This window comes from Typopeltis vanoorti, chromosome 24, assembly GCF_054136105.1.
Source record: "Typopeltis vanoorti isolate ZY-2024b chromosome 24, IOZ_Tvanoo_1.0, whole genome shotgun sequence".
NCBI classification, from domain to species: Eukaryota; Metazoa; Arthropoda; class Arachnida; order Uropygi; family Thelyphonidae; genus Typopeltis; species Typopeltis vanoorti.
Window position 1 is genome coordinate 22,410,378 of NC_143572.1, and position 18,427 is coordinate 22,428,804.

Below are 18,427 nucleotides of genomic sequence, written 5' to 3' on the forward strand. Positions count from 1 at the left end.
ATTCATGCCAGTAGAGTATGTGCCGAAGAGGAATACGCTGTATCGCCACTTGTCAACTACACACGCACACACACTGGTAAACTGTTTTCTACGCATCTAGTGACAGAGTGAACAATGAACCTGAAGGACAGGTTGCTTGATTCGATAAATACTTGTCTGAGCATATCGTTAAGAAACGGTCTGAACTAAGGTGATTGCTGGCACCGCCAGAGTTCACTGTTTGATTACTAAGGATAAAGGTCACAAAAGAAATCATTTGTGAACTTTTTACGCACAGCCTTTCCATTCCAAGTGGAATGATTTTGTAAAAGAGAGAATGAGAGAGAAAAATTCAGTTTGACATCAAGTTGATTTTAATTGGTTAATTCACACTAAAGAGCAAAAGATTCTTTATTCAAAAAACGCTCTTTTCGCACGCTGTATTGCCACGAATAAACAAGAAAGCACACCTCATAACGTATCTTACATCATTCCTCAGCAGATGTCTGTGAAAAAGAAATATGTACTACAGTTTTGTTTCAAATTGCAAGTAAAGCACCCAGAATAGTATTGTCAACATTTTGCAGGTGGAAGATCATTAGTTAGGCAACAGAAGCTAGATGTCACTGGGAGAAGCCGAGATACAAGTGATAAAATACTAGAAGACTATTTTCCGCTTCTCTTTTCTATTTAATCAAGGATTTGTTTAGCATGTATGTCATTCTTCTTCTGTTTCAGCAGAAAACCTATTCTTTCCTTCCAGTAGTCATCCGGCGGAAGCAACCGATGCTAATGTATTTTTGAACGCCAAAGACGTGGTTTACTCCAATGTTAGAGTGCGTCTTTACGCTCCACACACGGACTCCGTATCCCAACTATAAATCTTCTTGTACACAGACATGATGTATTGGGCTGTCATTTATCACACTATCAGATTCCTTCGTACGTGCTGTTCAGACAGATCGAGCATCCAGCTTTCCTTCGGTCGACAAAGACAAATGTCTTCTCTAACTGTTCTCCATTTTTTTTACTTTGAAATTGCTCTAAGAAGTTGTAAAATCCTTCCTAACCCTCCAGTGTTGGCATACCGTCTGGATATTTATTTGCTACAAAAGTTTGATCTGTAAGCAATGAGGGACACGAACAGGCGTTGGAAATATTTATATAACCAAGTATATGCAAATTGCGTATATCAGAAATGGTTGAAACAGGTGATCGTTTCATGTAATATGTATCAGTGGATAGAATTCAAATTATTATTTTTTTTTGAATAAATAAGACGATTTTTTTTAAAAAAAAAAGAAAAGAAAAAAATGTATAATAAAAATTGGTAACGTGCTAATATTATTCATGTAATGTTTGCATTAATATAAGAGTTTCTATGATTTTTCACGAGAGGGAGTAGTTGTTATGCGAACAAGTAGCAGCAGATTGCGCAGTTTGAAAATAACCTACAACGCAAATCGTTTGGAAGAAAGAACCGAATGGCAATATATTAAAAGAATATTCCACATAGGTAAAATAATTTCAAAAATTTTATATTTTTATACTTAAATAGTTTGCTCTGTTGCTAAAAAATAAATAAAATCATGAAGAATGCGAAATAAATAATTTCATTGCCACAAACATAAACGAATATACGGCAAACAACTAAACTTAATGTAACAGTCGAACTGCTGATTATTAGAATCTAAAGGAAGCGTAGTAAATATTGGAGGATATTTCTGAAGAAATGTGTCATCACATGATCTCGCTATTGTCCTTTCTGTTTACTGATCCAGCAGAGTTGACTCATAGCTGTTATTTGTGGCAGCCTCCACTCTAGCCTTGATACAATAACGAGCAAGCGAGATCTGTTAATGCACTGGCAGGGAAGTCACTAAACAAAAGCAATTACCGTTAACGAACTTTAAAGCGCGCCAGTGACGGGTACGTGGTTAGAAACAGTGAGTGACAAGTGCACACAACGAGCGACGCCTGAACGTGCGCGTTTCTACGTACCTCTCGCAGTTTCCGAAGCCGAGCCATTAAATGAGACAAATCACATTGGCTAATAGCATTGCGGGGAGTGCGCTTTAACCCCGAAGCAATCAGCCCCTTGCCCGCCATAGTTTATGGAGGCGCAAAAGGGCAGGAGAGACACGTGCGTTTGAACGCCTCCTGCTCGACAGACAAACCGCTGTCCGTCGACGTTAACACTGTATTGAGTTTGTCACGCACAAATACCGGGTGATTTCATTATTTTACCATGTCCGACCTAACTGCAGGCGATACAATAAATAGGAGCCATGCAGGAGATATGGGTTTGGACGTGAGGATGTTTGTTTATGTTTGGCAGCGGCCATTGCCACGTTTTTGCTGCCTCTTGACGAGCATTCGCCGCTGCCTCGTGCGCTGGAATGCTTGGAAGAAAATAACGAAGAAAATGAGGTCCTGTAAACGCACGCTCAAATTAAAGAGCTAACGACTGCTCGTTGAAGAAAAAAAAGAGATTGTGTTAAATCTGTCGCTCTTGCACCTTACTTGTTTTTTTATTATTTTTTCTTTCTTTCTTTTTTTTTTTTTTCCTGGCGCATTTTTTCGCGTTTAAACCTACAGATATTTTATAAATTATTTCGGTAGAATTCGTTACATATAATTTGAAATCCATCTACAGTTCATTTGAGTTTTCTAGCATTCAATTATTGGTGATGCTTGATTGGATGGTAGCGAGAAGTCTTGAATGGTATATACATTACTTGTTTTCTAATGTAAATACAATAATCAAGTCAAAAGGAGGCAACATTAATCTTCAACCTGACTCACGTCTTTTAGGCGTTTTCTACCAACAAAAACAAAGCAATTTATGCTCCATTCGCTTTGTTTTTCTTTTTTTTTAAAAAAAACAAAAAAAGTATCTCGAACCGCTGGACTGATTTTTTTTAAAAATAGTACTGGGATGCTTAATGATTTTTTAATGCGAATGCCATCCACGAAAGATTGTGGATTTATCACACCGTGGGTTGATTAAGGCTAGACATCCAGAAATCCTCGTCGAAACTTTTCAAGCCACTTCAAACCTCCGGTAAGCAGGGCGCTGATCTCACAGGGAAATAAAGTTCGTCAGCCACCTCAAGGCACTCACAGACATCCCTACCTACTGTCTATTAATAAAAGAACGAATTAGAGAGTTACCAAAATAAATTTCTTTCTTCTTGGACATTTGAGCGGCCATTTGACATAAACTAATAGATAACAAGATCTATTATATATAACATGTAACACATATATATATGTTACATGTTATTATATTTATATATATTTTAGATATATTATGTTATTATATTATACTGGGGGGAAGTTTTGGGGGGTTTCCCGGGCCCCTTTCCACCCAGAGGGGGAAAGGGGCCCGGGAAACCCCCCAAAAGAAAAAAATTTTCCAAAAATCTTTTCCTAATTAAAATTCATTTTTTTTTAATTTATGTTGTGTCGTGTCTTCTATTTCTATACTACTTATGAATTAACGATCACTGCAGATTCTCAGTCATAGATCGTATGCGATGCGTAGTGTGTGTATTCGCAAATCGTCTACTTAACTCCCCCCCCCCTCCAAGATTAAATCCTGAGTGCGCCACTGAGGGGGGGGGAGTCTACGGCGCCCAATCCTCCGATTTCTGGGCTGGTAGGTCATGACATTATATGCAGTTGCCCTTGTGTTGCACTACCTTTAGAAGAGAGCTACCTACCCAATGGAAGTGCAACACAAGGGCGACTCGCAGCAAAGGTGGAGTAAGCATCACGCATTTCGTCGCCTTCCAAAAGTCATGACCTACCAAGCTGACGTCACATCCGTTTCGAATTTTGTCACATCCGTGACGTAAAAACGTTTCAAATCTGGCTTATCTTAAATTTCTGGAAACCTCTAATTAAAGGAACTTTAATGGAAGAAAGATAAATAAAGAAATTATATATATATATATATATATATATATATTTTTTCAATCCAATACCCTTGGAGAGTAATGGATAGCAATGCTGTAGCCAATGAAGTTCTAACTGAGGCTCGGCTATTGCTGTTACCTTCCTGCCATGATCAGAGCTTTTATAGCTTATTAACACCCTATCCTCACACTGTCCTCTACAGATAACGGGGAAGATAAAAAGCATTCTTGCTTCGCCCCTTTAAGCTAGTCCTTATAAGGACGTATATAAGATTATATTAAAAATTATTTAAAAATATAAGATCTATTAGTTTATGTCAAATGTTCAAGAAAAAGGAAATTTAATTTGGTAACTCTCTAATATACATTTATCAGACTCGCGCGGTTAGCCTAGTGGCCATGCGCCTCGCAACCAGATGCCCGGGGAAGGAGTGTCCTAGGTTCGATTTCGGCTGACGACGTCCTCCTCAACCGTAGCTAAGTTAGCCGGTCTTGGGCGTGGATAGCAGGGTATCCCCCCCACCTAGTTTATCTGGGGATTTTCATCCCGCAAACCTCCCCCCTTGAACACACAGGGTCATAGGATATAGTACGGCAAGGAAACCACTTTGCTCATAGTCATTTCCCTAGATGGTGGGGTATATAGAGCTGCCTGTAAACAGCCGAAAGCTATAACCACCAACCATTACTGATGCTATGAAGATGACGATTATGTCTATAAACTGGCTGGTTTGCATGTTTTGGGGAGGACAAACCCGCGTTTCCAAACAAGAAAATCCCACCTCCGTATGAGACCTGGCTAACTCATCTTGTATACTTATTATTACGTGACATCTCCAAGGAATCAAAAGATTCATCGTACGACTTCACTTCGCTACACAATCTAACCGTGTCCCCTTATTTTTCACTGTTGCGATGAATACTATCGCACGCAGTGAGGAAAGCCATTTATGAATGTAATCGTGTTCCAAATAAACAATTTAAAAAAAAAATGTTTTCTACTGGATCAGTTAATGACAAAAAAGTCATGTGACTTCCTGAATCATATCTGACTAAATCATAATATTTCCAGGAGGACTTTTTTTTTTTCTAAGCTGCCTCACAGAATCTTAAAGTCACGCACACCACCACAACAGTGACTTCCGACATGTCACCATTTCTTCGACTATGGTAGTTGATTGACGGCTGAGTGGGGAGGAGATCTTAAAGTGAGTCACGGCCACTTCAATGAGATTAAGCATATTCCCCTAATGTCCGTACCACGTCCTCGTGGGTGGTTCACGAGGACGTGGTACGTCCTTGTTCTTGTAAGTTCTTTTTCTGCATGCAGTGAGCGATGGTACTGATGGCGATGAAGTCCATCTTCGAAATATCAGCTCACCTTTTTTTTTTTTTTTCGTTCAAGTTCCGCTACGGAATGTTGTAAACCTATAGTTCGTTAGTGTCACAGGTGAGATAAGGGTTAGTTAGATAATTCAAGAACTCTCTTCTAGAGAGCACGCATCCAGTCATCAGGGTTTGGTTTCCTTCCTGTTTTGTCGTAATGTGTTTTGATTCCTTTTAAGTGTTTACAAAAATATTTATAAATATTCGGGGATTAAAACCACGATTTGCTAACTTTCGTCTCTCTCATCCTGTTTCAATGAGCCGTACCAACTTAAATTCATCGTATTCACACATTTTTCAATGCGATCTTTCTTAGGTGGGTTATTCAGTCGGGGGGGGGGGGGAATTCTTAACTAATGATCTTCCCGGAGCGTCATCGACGCTTACCAGTTTCCAAAATGTTGTGACTACAAGAGTGCTATTACAAAACAACCGATTGCCTAATTTCTCAGTTGTTCTGTTCACCTAGATCAGCGGTCGCAAACTGGCGGCCAGCGGGCCGGATATGGCCCGCGAAGGCTTCGTATCCGGCCCCACGACCTTAATGATTTCTTTTCTAAAAATCATTGTTTCTAACATCTTACTGGGATTAAAACAGAAAAATATTCAAACTTCTAAATGTTTTATGACAGCTTTAAAAAGTAAACTTTATTACTATAATTCTTTGTACCATGTTTCTATCATGTATTTCAACACTGAATGGAAGTTACTTGTCACGCAGCCATTTTAAGCCACGTGATACAATGTCAATAAGTTACAGGTTACCATTGTAATATGATAGTGTGTTAAAAAGTTACCTCAATGACTTATATTTTTTTTTTTTTTGTCCATAACAATGTCTGAATTTAAAGTTAAAAAAAGAAAAATAGATCAAGAAGGCAGAACTTTTCAAGAAAAATGGGAGAAGGCATATTTCTTTGTGGAAGTAAAAAATATTCCAGCATGTTTGATATGTAGACCAAGTGTCGCCCTGATGAAAGAATATGACCTAAAACGCCATTATGAAACAAACCATAAGAACTGTGATAATTGAACTTATATTTTCTAAACATGTTATTTTTTTTAAAATTTAAAAATAAAAACGGTTATAAATTTTAAATTTAAATAGTGGTGTCATTTTACATAAGTCGTAAAGGCCCGGCAACAAAACGGCGTTTGTTAGAGCCTTTCTTTTTTTAGTTTATGTTTTGATTCACAGAATAATATTGAATACGCCCTCGTCTGATATACATCTAATTGACTGGCCCTTTGCTGCGTTTGAGATTTGAGACCCCTGACCTAGATACTGACTCAACGAAGATGGACTGGACAACTGAGAAATTAGCCATTCAGTTGTATTTTGTAATGGCTAAACTAACACGTACGCAGATGCATTCTTATAGTCCTAACTTTTTTTTTTTTTTTTTTTTTTAGAAATTGGTAAGCATCGATCTTAGCCTCTAAGTATCGCCAAGGATGAATGCATACCCTTGGCTTGCAGCATAGAGAGTTTTAACTAATATTTATTTGTATGTACTTATATATGGTCAATGGATTATATGTTCTTGATTCATTAATTTTTTAAAATAAATTAATATCTACTGATTTTTGTAATTAAAATTTTTGAGGTATTATTATTAAAATCGGAAGATTGGCGTGTTTCACAAGTGGTACTATGCAGTAGCGCACTCAAGATTTAATCTTGGGGGGGGGGAGGGTGTCCGATTTGAGTAGACGAGTTGAGAATACACACTACGCATCGCATACGACCTATGACTGAGCATCTTCAATGATCGCTAATTCATAAGTAGTGTAGAAATAGAAGACACGACACAACATAAATAAAAAAAAAGAATTTTAATTAAGAAAAGATTTTTGGAAAATTTTCTAGTGTTTTTTTTTTTTTTTTTTTTCATTTTTCTTTGGGGTGAGGGGACAGGGCCCATTAGCCACTCCCCCTCTAGGTGCGCCACTGGTACTATTTATACCTGTTCATTACAACAACGAGTAAAATTCCAGTGAATGCACTTTGTTTAGCGGACTTGCATCTGTTAGGTCCCAAGAATAACAAAACTGCATTCATCTTAACATCAGTTATTACATTCTTAAAAAATGTGTTGGTGGTTATTATGCACATCAACTTATCATACGGCAATCTTTTCACATTATTGTCAACAGCAATACTTTGAAAAACTAAGGCGTCCTAAAACATGTGGGTCTGTTTGCATTTTTATTCCACAAGAAACATGTCTGCCCCCCCCCCCCCCCCACACACACATTTGATCTACTTATTTTCTGTGTCTTGCAACATTCATATTTAAGGAAGATTCCCTTTGAACTTCATAGTATTTGGTTCTTCTTATCAAAGACGAATGGCGAAGCTTTTAGACATCAAAAATGGATTTTTTTTTTTCTCGTTCCCACTAAAAGGATAGTAATTTTCTGTAGTGAATTTTGATATAATGGTCTCATTTTAAATTTCTTTCCAAAAGTGCTCTGTCGAATCCAGATAGGAGTTTGTGATTCCATTGTCCTAGACATCTCAGCATGACACAGTGCATTAGATACTCGACTTGGTCTTTCGTAGACCTGTCACATCAATGGCAAAACGGATTATCCAAGAATATCCATACCAACGTTCGTTGTGATTTTGATAGGTTGTGGTAAATAACGCTCTCCTCAGAGCATCCATAACGATACACATCCCTTTGATTTGAAAAGTATGCATCGTATACTTTTCAAATCATTTACATCACTCATAACACAGGCTTTTAATTCTGTTGTCCAATCACAATGAGATTCGAACCATGTTTATTTATGTTTGGCTTTTGAGTAATACGACAATACCTTGCGAAAAAAAAAAGTTTACGAGATCATTAGATAAGAACTTCAGCAAGTGTTGTATGATCGACAGACGTGTAGAAGAAGAGCGAACACAGCGTCGAATCGCATTCAAATCATTCTTCGGAATCTAAATCTGATAATTTTACAGAATATATTCTCGTATCAACTTTATTTGTTGCATCATCAGTAAATCCTGAGTGCTTGGAACAACCAGTGATATTGCTAACTCTATAACATGAACTACGCAAAGGATATTTTGAGCCTGGACTCAGTCACGATCAAGCTCAGCTGCTGTAGTTATATTTATTATTACGGTACATTTTGGGAATAGGATAACCCCTTTTGAGTCGGGCAGATTCCAGTGAATACGAAAACGCCAGAGCTATTTGATATTTCTAGAAAAGTCTCAGTTGCTTAAAGACATTGTTGATATACATTAGTTACTAACTATTAATAATTACTCTAATATCGTAAATATTTTTTTTTCGATATTTATGATGCAAGTGATGAAAAAAAAAATCATAACCAAAATAAGTTATAATTCAACCCGGTAAAGGTGTGTACGAGGGGGGAGGGGAGGTGTCTGGAAAGTTCTGATAAGCACCTAGAACAAAAACGATATTAAAGCAACCGATATAACCACAAGAAAGAACATATCTTATAGATATATATAAGAAGACATAAAATGCGGTGATTGATTCATTCAATCCAATACCCTTGGAGGGTAATGGATGGCAATGCTGTACCAATGAAGTTTAACTGAGGTTCGGCTGTTGCTGTTACCCCCTTGGGTGATGAGATTCGAGAGTTTTTGAGTTCGCTCTTTTAAGGTTTTTGCCTTAAGGGAGCAATTTGAGTCTCCGGGGAGAGTGTTCTCCGGCACGGCCCGCTGAGGGGCTTTGTCGGTGAATTATTTTCCTCGGAATTTGAGCGGTTCGGCTCGGTGGTGGCGTGTGGGTGGAAGGCCATCACTGAGTGGAGCCAACGCTGAGATGGACGGTCCTTCGCCCACGAATGAGTGGCCTAGGGATCGTCCGAATCCGAATTTTTAGAGACGGCTTTACCTTTAAATATGGCAACGCTGTAGCCAACGAAGTTCTAACTGAGGCTCGGCTATTGCTGTTACCCTCCTGCCATGATCAGAGCTTTAATAGCTCAATAACACCTTATCCCTACATTGTCCTCTACAGATAACGGGGAAGATGAAAAGCATTCTTGCTTCGCCCCTTTAAGCCAGTCCTTATAAGGATAAGGAATTAATTTTTGTTCTAGGTGTTTATCAGAACTTTCCAGACCCCCTCTTAATATGTTATTTCTTCCCTCCCCCAGTCAAAAAAAATTCTCCGTCGACTAAGTTACTTAAGAAAAACTTTGCAATCAACAGAAAATATCTTTTTTTTTGTTGTTGTTGTTGTTATTTCCGAATGAAAGTTTATGGAAAAACAAGTAACGAGCATATCGAATCTTCCAGTGTCCTCACTTCATCCCGCCTATTATTCTGGAAAGATATAACAGAGAGAGAGGGGGGGGGGGAAGGTTGGGTTAGAAAGGGGGGTAGGAAAGAGAAGAGCGAGCCGCACGAGATAATAAAGTAGAACTCCATTTTCAAAGAATCCGCTCAATGCACAATCTCTAGTTTGGCAATTAGACTCCGGAGGCCGACTGTCTCAACGGCGTGCAGCTTGATCTGCGGGAACTCCTCTTACGGCCATCACACACTAACTCGCTGCCATTATTTAACTTTAATGTCGCCGTCCCGCTAGACTTTCTCTCCCAAATACCCCGTTGTGCGATTTCAGAGAGCAGCTTAAGTCCTCCAAAGCTGCCATACACGCCACGCCACCCTAGCAGTCACACAATTCACGCGCGTCGTGTCATTCTCCTCACGTTTCGCATCGACAGAAAAAAAATGCCTTGTCCAACACCGAATCTCGCTTTCCGGCCATTTTCTTGAGCTTCGCTCCTTTTAGTGCCGCTGCTTGTCTTCTAATAGAGTGCTTCGCCAATAAGGTCACAGTCTGATGATATAAACATTCTCTGTGGCCCTGATATTATTTGCTTCTCGCGACTACCGTCTTCCTCTTTCGTAATAATTGGAGCCTATCGACTGAAATCGCTAGACTTTATATAATTCCTGCTTTTATTTATTAGTTCGGACATGATAGGCACGTATAGAAAGGGAACTTATTCATCCCTTCTCCTTCCCCACTCTTTCGATAAAAAAGCTTTATTTGCATTTGGGAGTTTTATTTACTAGCGAAAAACAATACATCGGAGCAAACGTTTTATCTGCCATTGTTGGAATTGCTAGTTAACACGTTATATGCAATAAACAAAAGAATATTTGTTGTTGTCTCAAATCTCTGTTTTAACAATAAACTGTTCAAGTTTTGAAATTTCAAATAAATACTAAACTGTATACCATTACGTACTGCCTCGTTTAATCTTTTTTCCCCCCTTAAATGTTAGAAGAAATGTTTTCTGATCATGAAAGCATTTCTGATAAGAGTATCATTTTTATAATCAACCATTAATTCCAAATATAAGGATGTTTTAGCTCAAATTATCGATTTTTGTGTTCTTCGCCCTGGTTCTACATTTGCTCCGTTGTAATGCTTTAGTTTCTCGTATTATTAATAAGCATTGGTAGATCTAGGAAGACAAGGATTTTTCCTCCTTCAAGAAATCTGAAGCTGAAAAATGTTTTTTTTTTTTTTAGTCAAAGCCTCCCCCCCCAAAAAAAAAAAACTGTCCATGCATTTTTTAAAATTATAATAAAACTTGTTAGTGAAAAGAATTGAAGTTAATTATGTTAATAAAACAGGGAATATTAAAAAAATTAATAAGTATATGACAATTGTTTAGGATTATAAAATGATACTTTACGTAATCTTTTTTACCTTTAAAAATGCTATTACACAAGACAAAGACAATGAAAATAGGCAGAAGCATTGAAAATGTCAACTGCATTGTGAACGGAGAATCTGTGGAACAAGTGAAACATTTCAGCTATGTAGGCACAATTTTTAGTGAAGATGGTAAATTAAATATAGAAATCGACAACAGAATCAACAAAGCTAGTATGGTAGGAAGTCAATTGAAGAAATTCATATGGAATAAGAGAGAAATTAGTCAGAACACTAAATTAGCTGTATACAAGACTGTGTTCAAACCAATTTTAACTTATGGATCTGAGAGCTGGGTCAGAAGTAAAACACTTGACCAAAGACTAGAGACCGCAGATATGAGAGTCCTGAGAAAGATTATAGGCCTGAACAGATGGCATCAATGGCAATATCATATTAAAAACGAGGATATTAGGAAAGAACTTGGCATTGTCAGCATCCAGGAATGCGTTAGCAGAGCTAATCTCAGATGGTATGGTCACTTAAATAGAATGGGCGAGTTAAGATTAGCAAAACAAGTGTTCTCTGCTAGGTTGGCAAGAAAACAACCCAGAGGAAGACCATGATATAGGTGGATTGATACTGTACAAAGTGCATTAGATGACAGAAATATAAGATCGGATAATGTTGGAGTCTTGACAAGTAACAGACTGATTTGGAGGAAAATTGGAGATAGGAAGTTAGTAATGATGTAATTTTTTCATGTAGTACTATCATATCCTGTACACCCCTTGATAGTACGTATCGGGAATTTGATGATGATGAAAATACTATTACTCTTTATCAAATCGCCTTTGATAAGAACTTTAACGCCATCTATGGATTAGGTGTCTAAGTATCATATGTTTTTCTTGGGAGTGAAGGAAGGTACTAAGTAGATCATGTAAGCGAAAATATGTTTTATTTATTTATTTATTGACCGGATGCTTCAGAACGGAACCGTCTAGTAAACTGCACAAAAATATCTTGCAGGTTTCTAAATGTCATTTTGCCCAGTTCTAATTTCATCTTCAGGTCTTCGAGAAACATCTTTTTTATTTTATTTATTGTCTGTAATGTCAACTACGAAAGGAGAACAAACTTTTTAATGCTGTTTCACACCTCTCATAAATATAGCGGGGTCACATCGGGAGATTAAAATCATCTATTTAATTTCTTTTGGACAATATGAATACATTTCTAAATCCGTTATTTCTTTAATAAAAATAAAAATAATATTTTTGTATGCGAAGGTTTCTATGGTTTAGCAGTTCATAAGAAAGATTCCGGTCATTGGACCACATGTTTATTACGATAAATGAAAATGAAAAACAAACCCGACAAGTTTCGTAAGTCGTTTGACTTACATCTTCAGGGGTCAAAGGTAACTAAAAGTTTAAACAAAGAAATGAGAAATTACTGAAAATAATTCATTATATACAGTTGTGGTCTTCTAACCGTTATTAAACTGAATATCCGAATGTAGATTCAGTGCAATGCTAAGTTTCAACAATGCCATGTTCTATATCCTAGTTGACATTTTGGATTAGTATCATATTATTAACTCATCTTAACTGCATTACTTACAAAAAAAAACCAAAAAAAAAAAAATACATTTGTCTGTATATACAGGTAAATATACGCATATTTTTGGTAGTATAGCTTTAGCTGCATACATATTTGTTTGATACAATGTCATTGATTTATCTTAAGGGATAAGTGCTATTTACATATTCACGATGTTTGTGTACATATATACAGTTAGATATACATGTATATAGCATTCTTATACCCTTATATATATACGCGTATCTATATATTCTTAGATTTTAGCTTTGAATCTTGTTATTATTATTTCCTCTCAATGTGGTGGATTTGATGTTTTGCGGTGGGTCTTTTATTTCTTGGATTAAGATAACGCGCTCACCGATTGCGCCACGGAGGCGCTTAACCCCATTCCTATTATAGTAGAATTGGTTAAACTAACAGTTCATTTATTTCGCTATTCATTTACCAACAAAGTTTCATCACTGTAAGCTCCAAATTCTAGATTTCTTTCCAAATTCTAGTTATCAGATTCTAGATAGATTTTTATTTTATTTTATTTATTTTTATTTTATTATAATAATTAATATTATTATTTGTTCTGCGAAAATAAATAAATAAAAATAGGTCGGTACAGTTTTCATATATTAATTTCGACCGAATTAGTCCCCCCCCCTTTTTTTTATTAATCTCCTAGGCCAGTGATTTTCAACCGGTGTGCCGCGAGATTTGTGAAAACAAATCAATTGAAAGAAATAATGTCGTCATTTGCCACATTTATTTATTAGTGTCCGGTCTTCCATCCGCACCTGAAGCTCCCTTATTTATATTTTACGAAATTTATGGTTGGTGAATTGGTTTAAAATTCTGTGTTAATTAGCGTTAATATTTTGATAAGTGTGTTCACAAATAACTTCATTTAATTCTCTTATTTTTAAGATACCCGGTAAAAGTTCTTTTATTTATTTATTTTTTGTTTTGTTTTCGTTCAGTTAGTTTTATTGAATAGTATTCCTTTAACATGGATATTATATATTCATTTGAAAAAAAAAAAAATCAATAAAAATTTTTAAAAATAATTTTGAGTATTGTTTTTCTTACTCAAAATGTCAAAAATATAGTTTAAAAATTTTTTGGAGCAAAAAGGATAAGTAATTACTATTATTGATATCCTGTCTGTGTGTTTAAATTAAATTAATGTGCCTATTTTTTTGCATAAAAAAATAGGCACATTCATCAAAAAAATTAAAAGAATATATTTTTAGTGTGCCGCAGAATTTTAAGGTGTGTCATATTATGAAAAACGGTTGAAAATCACTGTCCTAGACTAACGTCTCATCTTCTCACTGTAGCTTGCGTTTTACTATATCTTTTTGAAAATGAAAGGATGTTTGGGGGGGGGGGGTAGAGTTATTATATTTTCCACGAATTTACGGCATTTTCGACTTATACAACGTTCTAATTCTGTTTATAAACTAATTATTTATCCCCGATTGTTCGTTGTCGAATTTCTTCTTTCATGCATTCTTTCCCATGTCTTGAAAAACGGAACTAAAAATATGAAACGCCAAGGATAAAAGGCACGTTTGTCTCACGAGTAGCATGTGAACATCACCAACCAACGTTTCCGTATGAATTTCATTTACGATTGAATAATTCATGAAATTTAAGCTAAGTGGTTAGTATTGTCCAAACCATTAATGTCGCGTCCGTCTGTCATAGACGTCGCCTTCAATAGGCACGCTCCCGGTGATGTCATAGTCGCCCTATAATTTATTAGAGACGATGGCTTAGAGTGTTGACGGGTGCTGTCCTCGGTCGACTATTGCTTCCTTAGAAAGACGATATTTCAATGAGACTGAAATGTATCCAAGTAGAAGACACGACAAAGTAAGATATTTTCAAGCTTCTCTTCACTTGACCACTCTTGATTTATGTAGCTAAACGGCTACATACAAATAAAATTGAATAAGTTTGGTAACCTACCAATAAAATCATACGCTGTTTTCTTCTTCCTGTGTGCTCAACTGGTCGATTTAACAGTGTTAAGAAAGATCCACCATTGTCACGTGATAGAGCTGACGATAATAATTTTGCCACACATGCGCAGAACTGCGCATTGATGCACTGTATCTTAATGATCTGATTCATTGTGTGTGCAGGAGATTACGTAGTATTTCCAAAGCACAAATCTCCTATAATATGGAAAATAATAACTACATAAAGTTTGTTGATATCTGGTTCATTGTTGACGCAAGCAAGAATGAATATCGTAACCATGGACACCAGTTTAATTTCAAATCACGTGATTAAAACCCGAGTTGTCCTCACCAGGCTTGCCACTGCCTGCTTCCGGCAATTTGGGAATTATTATTACGATTTGTATGTTTTTAATTAATTCAAGAACATAGCAAATCATCCATTCTTTTCATACATAATCATATAATGAATAAAAATATCTATTCAATGATTACTATGCCTTCATCTCATTTTCCTTTTCTTAACTATAACATTGGTTAAGTTCATTTTTGAGAATGTTACTATATTTTGACATTTTATCATAATTAGATAACAAAAAGTAAAATATAGTATTTTATAAACTGTAATAATACTATGAATTAAATAAAAGTGTTTAAAAATATGATTAATTTCAAAATTAAATGTTAATTTTATAATACACCATTTTGTTTTTTATATGTCTTAAAATGATATGATTACCTCAATGAGCGTCTGGTATTTTATATTTTATTTTATGTACCGATATGTTTGGACTGCGTTATTTTTTTTATAATCATATTCAGTGATTATCTACTTCGGCTAGTTGTTCCCAACTTATTTCAATGTTTTTATTGATAAAAAGAAATTGGTGCATTCACTCAGTGCCATAGATTTATAAAAAAAATAAACACAAACGGATTCAATACGCTGTAGTTTGGACTTCAAATATTGAACTTTTCAAGAATCTTGAGAACAATACGAATGAGAATATATGAAAAAAAAAAAACTATTACTGACTATTGACCTCTTTTACCCTTTCAGCGCTACCCAAAACGGTCGGTTTTATTCGTAGAGCTTTTGTGGGGATATTTTATTGATTTAATAAAATTCTCCTTCAAATTCCTTCTCAGAAGACATTCATTATGTCTTAATAAGATGGTCTCGTCTCTGAGACTCTCCTCACTTCCTCCACCCCCCCTCTTTGTCTCTCTTTCCCCCCTGCACCATACATTATGTGCTAGTAGATTGTTGTTTCTATGCTACGATGCAAAGTTCTCGTCTCTACCATCGCCGACCTGGTAGCGTCTATCCGAATCCCTACTCCCCATCAATCCGGAAGAGGCTGCAGAAATCAATTATCGTAGCTACCCAGTAAATGCCTATGAATTAGTTGGCTTACAAACCCCCGATTCCGTGCGTCGCTTCTTAATACACCGCAGGGAAGGGGGGAAGGACAGGCAGAGGCGGTTCGCCATCGACAGCACAGAGAGCGAAGTACGCCATGCAAATTGTTCGGTGCAGTCAAGCCCGAAATTGATAGGTCCCTTGTCGTTTGACAGAGAGTGTGCTCCACCAGCACGCTCTTAGGTCACTGCTCACCAAAGGGATTAAGGTTTTTAAGAAGGAGGATTAAGTTTAAGAGATACGCTTGCATTGCGATCATGGCGTTGCTGACGATAACTGCAACGCAGCTTTCACGGTGCTGCTATTAATGATATAGGATTGTTAGAGCACCAGCATAATGCAATATGTCGTTTCTTTTTTTTTTTTTTCCCGACAACAGTTTTCTGTTGGTACTGCACTGCTATATCTACCAGGCAAAATTTGAACGAATGTTTAGTGCGTGTGTTTTGAAGCTGACGTCATATAACTTAAACTTCAACAAAATATATACACTGCCTGGATTTCTTTATCTTTATCTTTTATCCTTTGTTTCTTTATCTGTCGTTGCAAATGTATATCATCGATTACTCACCGTTCCAACTTTTGCACGTGTGGCATCTATTTTCTGATATTGTTTTAAGGGATATTGAAGTCATTTCTGTTTGCGTTGTTTACACATAGTGCTAATTTGGAACTGACAATTAATAGTGAGCTGTTTCGACTTTTTTTTTTTTTTTTTTGGTTATTCATCAACGATCGTTATTCGAATTGAATTTCGTGTTTAACCAGAATATTTGTCAAAACGAATTCGCTAAAGAAACTAACGTAATCATGTATAAAGCAACAATTTTTCAATGCTCCTACAAATGAAGTAGATGTTATTTTGGATTTATGACCCAAGTAACAGATATATTATTCTTATTATATATTTTGGATTTATGACCCAAGTAACAGATATATTATTCTTATTATATCTGTTATCTGTTAATTAATCTGCTACTGTACTGTGAGTTGTTTTCGCAACGTACCGCATCAAAAGAGATCAAGTTATTTTGAGACTGTTGTGACTTTATTACAATATTACAATAGTTGATTTTACAATAGTTGATTAAACTTATCTAAATTTATTATATTAAAAATATTAAGTTTATAAAAAGGTGTCACTTTTAAAACTTTTGTATCACTCAAAATTTTGAACTGAACTAAATTTTTTTATAAGAAGAACATTTAATCTATAAATTTATTTTGTATTTTAACAAAATCAGTTGGTTTTTTTTTCATTTTCTTAAGTTTTTTTTCAAAAATAGCTGAAGGCTTGTTTCATTATTGGGTTTAATTATTCAGGTTTGTTAAATTCGAGCGAAAAGTTATCAGCTTCCAGGAAAATGCTACTGTGTGAGTTTTTTTTTCGCAACGTATCATATCAAAAGAGATCATAAAGTTATTTTGAGGATATTTCAGACTGTTGTGACTTTATTACAATAGTAGTTAGGCAACATAATATTTCTCGGTTTATATCATTACATCCCGAAAGATGGCGCTACTGAACGTTGACAGAAGTCAATAATTACTTTGAATGACCAAATTGCCGGTCGAATATTGCCCGCCTTCTATCGATCGGGAAAGGCAAGTTTCCAACTTTATGAATACATTGAACTTCTTAGACAGGCTATCTCTAGGGTCTCCATCTATCATTCTCACGCCTGACATGAAGACACCGAACTCAGACTTCCAGCTGATCCTTCTCTCGCCCTAGCCTTACCCCTCTGTTGACTGGAACAATTAATCTCTCTGTCCGGTAACCGTAATCACGGCGCCAGCGTCATTCATCTTATATACACGCCAAGTGTCCGTTGTGTCTGGTCAAAGGTCTTCTCTTGGATGCGTTTTGATTAATATGTACACGGTCCCAGTGGAACAACAACTCACTGAATTTTGCACATTTTGCTCCTTAGGAAATTACAGGTGTTATGTGTTGGGGGTGGGGGGGGGAGAGGGATGCGAGTGATTCTATGGTATCAAGAAAACGCAAAGGAGATGGTTTAAGAGTAAGATGAGATTCTCATTGTCCATTTTCTTAAGGTTGCACAGCGAATGAGATTTAGACTTGCGCAGTTCGAGTATAATCACGTCAGTCTGCGCTTGAACAGCAAAAATTAATGTCTCCCCCCAATAAAACGTTTAATATGTTATAAGAATTAAATCAAAACAGTCAAGAAAATAGTTTCTTTAGACACACGCGCACACAGTCTTTTTTGATATGACTGGAGGTTTTTTTTTTTTTTTGTAGTTTTTACGCAGCACTGAGTTAGTCAGAAGTAGAGTAGTGATGATAAAGGCTTATCTTGGGACTCTTCAAAACAGCAACAAAAAAAAAGTGTATATAACACTCATTTAAACACAACACACTGGTGCATCATAGCTTCAAAATCACATTTCTCTCTTTTCATCGAATAGTTTTTATTTTACTTCATAACTTGAGCAATATCTACAACTCACTGCAAAAAT

At 36.2% G+C, this 18,427-nt stretch overlaps 1 protein-coding gene across 1 annotated transcript in view; it reads left to right on the forward strand.

Moving 5' to 3' along the window:
* The first annotated feature begins 1,389 nt into the window (after positions 1-1,389).
* The window catches only part of LOC150092996 (photoreceptor-specific nuclear receptor-like), a 119,739-nt gene continuing 102,701 nt past the window's right edge, over positions 1,390-18,427 (forward strand). Inside the window, exon 1 of the mRNA XM_090414125.1 lies at positions 1,390-1,495. Coding sequence (XP_090270251.1) covers positions 1,390-1,495 — 106 coding nt within the window. The remainder of the gene's footprint in view (positions 1,496-18,427) is intronic.